Source organism: Diabrotica undecimpunctata, chromosome 5 (genome assembly GCF_040954645.1).
Source record: "Diabrotica undecimpunctata isolate CICGRU chromosome 5, icDiaUnde3, whole genome shotgun sequence".
Lineage (NCBI taxonomy): Eukaryota > Metazoa > Arthropoda > Insecta > Coleoptera > Chrysomelidae > Diabrotica > Diabrotica undecimpunctata.
The window spans coordinates 140,195,821-140,201,714 of record NC_092807.1 but is presented as its reverse complement, the minus strand read 5'-3'; the positions used below and the strand labels follow the sequence as shown (position 1 = coordinate 140,201,714).

The window sequence follows — 5,894 nt, the reverse complement described above, 5'->3', positions numbered from 1 at the left end:
AATAGCTCTTCTCCAACACTCCAACTTCTCCTCCAACATTTCTTTGTTCTACTCTACTAACACGATATCATCAGCAAAGAGCATTGACCAAGGAGCCCCCTTTCTTACTTTCTCTGTCAGTACATCCATAACACAATTAAACAGGTAAGAACTCAGTGAATAGCCTTGATGCAAACCAACCATCACTGGAAAACTTTTGGTCAATCCGACAGCAGTCCTTACTTTGTTGTACATTCCCTCAAACATATCCTTCACGAGCCCTACGTACGTCTTAGGAATCCATTTCTCTCTCATACATCTCCATACCCCTTGTCTAGGAACTACTACCGGTCGGTATTGACTAGCTACACACTCACTTTTTTCACTTAACAGCTTGTAACCTCTTCTACACGACACAAAATCTATCTGACTTTCCCTTCCTCCGTTACTAAAGTTAACATAATGGTCTTTAGTCTACATAAAGAACGTATTAAGGACAGCTAAATCACATGCCACTGCAAAGTCAGTCACACTATTTCCTTCATCATTTCTTATTCCAATTCCCAAACCTACAGGAACTATTTTTATTCCCGCTCTTTCTGTACTAATAAGTCTATTCAAATTACCTCTAATAAAATACTTTTTATCTACAGGAATCTTGAGTATCTCGCAATCAACGGCTATCCAAAATTCTTCCTTTTCCTGTACGTCACACCCTACCTGTGGGGCGTAGGCACATGTGATGTTTACGTTGGTATTGCCTATATTCAGTGGGACACTCATTATTCTATCTCTTCTTCTGGTTAACCTCAAAAGATGTTCCTTCTTCGTTGTCCAAAATAATACCTTCTCCATTTCTGTCATGACTGTTTGAACTACTGTATATTAACTTGTATTAATCTTCAAGATCTCTTGATTTTTTGCCTTTAAAATGAGTTTTCTGCACACAAGGTACACCAATCCTTCTCCTGTGCATGGAATTAGCGAGCTCTCTTCCTTAACCTGTCATGCTTTTGACGTTGAGAGTTGCAACACTTAGGATTAGCTTCTTTGGGCCCTTCCGCCCTCTAAGGGGTATATAATAGAATAACAAGTTCGTTGCACGTTGTGGTTAAATTGATCTCTTTTTTTTTAGGTTCCTCTAATTTTTTCCATAAGTGTAATGATTTGCTTTTCAGTCTATAACATGATACATATATTTTTTAAATATTATCATATTGAATACGAAATCAAATTAGTAAAAGAGAATTACCCCGAATTTCAACATTCTTTTTTTTACTGCTTTTATTTCTATATCCTACTGCTTATGTTAACATTATGTCACAGACACTTGTTGCTTTATATTGTCCCAGATACGAATGTACCTGAAGTGAAATTAGATTTGTGTTTGCGACATTGAAATTAACATTTTCTATTTCCCCAAAAAGTACAATATGTACGTAACATCCTTCAGCAAAAATAAAATAAATATTTAAATAAGCGTTTATTTACAAAGTAATTATTTTATGGTACATATCATATAAACGTCCTAGACCATGTAACCGTCCTATTCCAAAACAATCATTTTGCAAATAAACACTAAGACGTGTTGACATAAAGCTTTTGTTTTAGAACGAAAAGGACACTACCAAAGGGCGCAATTTTTTGGTTTATTTAAAAAGAATTATCTATTTGTAAACAATAGGCTCTATAAAACAGTGGCATACATATAGCTTTATGGTTAGGTTATTATGACATATTTACTAAGTTAGATTAAATTTTAAAAAAATGAACGGTTAGAAGTTGATATGCTCATCTCTATAACGCATTGTTTCTAGTAAGAGTTTAAACTAAATTAAAAATATTGCTAACACCTGTTTTAGACTTTTTCTGAGACGACTTTTTACATGGAAGTCAACTGCAGATACAGGCAACAATATCATCAGAAACCAGCTAGACTTTATTCTCATTAACAAAAGATTTAAGAACAGCTTGACTTCGGCGAAGACCTTCCCTGGTCTCATCGGACCACAACCCATTAGTGGGCCAGATAGAACTCATTAAGAACTCAGATAAACTAAAAACACTCATTAAAAGTAAACCTAAACAGAACCTGGGTTATGACACTCTAATAGACCCCGTAGTTCGTCAGAACGTAAGAGATGTAATGAGGGAAAAACTAGAAACCGCTAAACAACAAGAACAGAGTTTAGAACAAAAATGGAGTTATATCAAAGACGTCATGCAAAATGCAGGAAAAGAACATCTGGAAAAGAAAACAAGAGTAAAAAATAAAGAATGGAGGACTGATGACACTCTACAGATAATGGACCAAAGGAGATTAATGAAAAACAGGGACGCAAAGAAATACCAAGAAATCAACCAAACAATTAAAAAAGAAATACGAAGAGCCAGGGAGACATAGATGCAAGAAAAATGTAAACTAATCGAAGAGCTCCAAGTGAAATACGATCATATAAATATCCACCGAAAGATTCAAGAAGCAACTGGTCAATACAAGAGAAGAAACACACACCTCCTCATAAACAAAGACGGGAACCTGGCGACGACAGTTAAGGAGAAGTTGGTGACCTGGAAAATGTACATCGAAGAACTTTTCTGGGACTACCGAAGTAACCTTCCAGAAATAAATTACATGACAGGGCCGTCAATACAGGGTGAAAACCCGGAAACAGGAGTGGAACGAATACATTAATAGAATGGCAGAGGATAGGATAGTACGAATAGCACAAGATAAGTCACCAAATGGACGAAGAAGTACTGGCAGACCAAGAAAAAGATGGTGCGATAATTTAAACAATTTAGGAGGCTAATATTGAAGGAAAAACAGGCTTTAAAGTCTACATACAAGAAGGAAAAAGAAGAAGAAGAACAAAAATGCTTAGTGTTACTTGTAGATTGTATTTTAAAACAAATAAAAAAAAATTCAGCCAATTAGGTTATCGTAAATCTTACATTTGTGTAACTCGGCTCCGGTTTTTAATGTTAACTACTACTTACCTAGCCACGAAGGACAACTTTACGTACCCTCCAAAGCTCGGTAGCTAGTCGGTTAAATTAGAAATTGATCAATTTCTGTTTTGAGATTTTTCCAAATATATGCACCGCAATACGATCACAAACTGTGATCTCAATTTACCCCTTTTAAATATTTTTTGTACGCCGCCAGTTGTAAATTTATAATATATATAGTTTCTCACAAAATTAACTAAATATACAAAACAGAACTAAACGTGTACTAAATAAATAAGTTATCTAAAAATAACAATTTTGTTTTTTCTTGTAAATGCACTTTGGTTTTGTCGGGTAAATAGCAAAAGATATGATATCTAAGGGCTGCGGATGTCGATAATATACCCAAACAAAAAAACCTTGATAAAAATTATTGTCCTTTATGTCCTATCTCTTTTGCGTGTTTACAGTTTTTTATTTAACAATATATAAACATTTAAACACTTTGGAGAAAGTTGCCTTAAACACATGTAATAAATATATTATTGACGATGTAAAAGTGTGCTTAATAAATTCAATATTTTTTAGAACGACTTTTAAAATAAATTCGGAAAACTACTGATCAGGTTAATTTTTATTAATACTTTGGTCTTGAATGGTCTAAAGGTAGTAACACAACCTTTTGTACAAGGCAAAAGATAACTTATATTAGATGTTTTAGTGGTACAGTACATTCAACCAACTTACACTTCTAAACGATTAACGGAATTCACAGAAAACCTTCGGTTGTAGTAAAAGGCACATAGTCATTAACTCGTTGGTCATAGTTTTGCATATTTTGTTACATTTTTTGTTCATAAATAGTATTCTTGCATAACAGTATGTACAAGACCTTAATAAGACCGGTTTTGATATATAGGGCTGAGACGTGGGCTTATCTCAAAATAATGAAAGACTTGATATTTTTGAGAGAAAAATTCTTAGAAAGATTTTTAAGGCCGTAAATGAAAATGGGCTATGGCTAAGATACAACTTTAAACTATATCAATTATACATCGATCCAGATATAAAATTCGTTTAAGGCGAGGATGTCAGATCACGAATACAGAATGAGATTAATATTTTCAAAACCAAAGGACACAAGAAGTAGAGAACGACCACGAAGGAGATGGATTGTTGATGTGGAAGAAGATCTACAGATTCTAAGGGTCAGAAGATGGAAGGAAGTTGCCAGGAATCGACCGGAGTGGCGACTTCTTTGTGAGCAGGCCAAGATCCATAACGCATTGTCGAGCCACTTTTAACTTCTAACTTCTAACAAATTAGTATAGTATATAACTAACGAATTATTGGTAGACAAGTCAAAATATTTTGAGCTCCACAACTTTTATCATACAGTTTTTGAGAAGAATCAGTGTATTAAATAATAAAAATTTCAAATTGGTAGTAGTTTGATTACAAACAGTGTTTTTATATACATACGAAGAACATTATTTATATTTCGTATTTATTAATTATTTAAAAAACTAGTTTCAACTCTTGGCATTATCTTACTAATTGCTAGATCGACTATTTACTTTTAAATAAACAGAGTCGGACCTACCCAAATTAGAATTATTAAAATGAAAGTTCAATTTAAATTAAAAAAAAGATAGAAGATTAAATTTGACAAAATGACAGGTGGTACTTCTGACCACAGGTGTCCATCAATTAATCCCGATCAGCAAAACATTACTTATTCTACCATCACTAAGCAACAACCATTAACAAAATTCCCAACAAAAAACCAGGCCATAATTTTACCGGCAGTAGATGAAATAAGAACAGAAGAGTACACCATTGCAGTAGGAACTATAATCCATCCAAAAAATGTACTGTTCTCATCCCAAAATGTCAAACGGAAGAATATGCATCTACCTTTTAAGCATACAAGTCGTAGATGATTTTCTGAGTCAACATGGCGAAATTAAAATTGGAGAACATATAATCAAATCACGTTAACTAATTACACCTGCTAATAGATTAGTTTTATCCAACGTATGTCCATCTATACCCCATGATATAATCGAACAGTCTTTAATCAATTTTGGTTTTAAATTAATGTCTCCGATTTCGTTCCTTAGAGCTGGAATACAAGACCCGCAATACAGCCATGTACTTAGTTTTCGAAGACAAGTTTACTTTGCACCTACCGACAATTTTACTGTACCCGACTCCGTCCTAATTGATTTTGAAAATATTTCGTACCGAATTTTTCTTTCCGATAAACTAACTTGTTACAAATGCCACCAAGCTGGTCACGTTTCCTCAGACTGTACCTTAAATCCCTCTTATCCACAAAATACTCAAAAGCCCCAAACGGAGGATAATTTTTTCCACAAATACCATCCACTAGCTCAGAACAAAATCAAATTACACATGTAAATGACGAATCTCGAGAAGAAATGGATGCTCAAGTCAGCATTGATACCGATAATAAAAATAAACGATCTTACTCGGAAGTGTCATCCCCAACTTGCTCCACTCCTACAGAAACTATACCAACAGAATTCACGAAACCAAAACCAGTGCAAATTAAAAAAAGAAAAAAATTATCAAATTAGACAAATCCTCTTCAGAAAATACTAATATTGTGTCGTTATTACAACCAGTCAAACAATTTATCCAGGATGCATCACCACCATATGTACTAAATTACACCCAATTACTAGCATTCTTAGAAGACGTTCACGGTTCTTCCACCCCAGTAGAACTGTCCCTTGAATACACACAGGATATACACGGGTTGGGACATATGCTAACTGAACTACTCGTATATCCCATGTTTAACGAAAGAGCAATTAAATCTAGAATTATCAAGAAAAAAACTACGTAGTAAAATAAACCAAGATTTTAGTATTCAGGATGACACCTCTGAAGATACTGACACATCACTGAAAATACCCCTTCCAACGATATATAAA

General features: G+C 34.1%; 1 protein-coding gene across 1 annotated transcript; it reads right to left on the bottom strand.

The window, feature by feature from the left end:
- Positions 1-453: 453 nt before the first annotated feature.
- On the bottom strand, positions 454-843 carry LOC140442492 (uncharacterized). The gene has a single exon (XM_072533560.1). It carries the CDS (start codon positions 841-843, stop codon positions 454-456), a length of 390 nt encoding a protein of 129 aa, XP_072389661.1.
- Between the last annotated feature and the right edge of the window lie 5,051 nt (positions 844-5,894).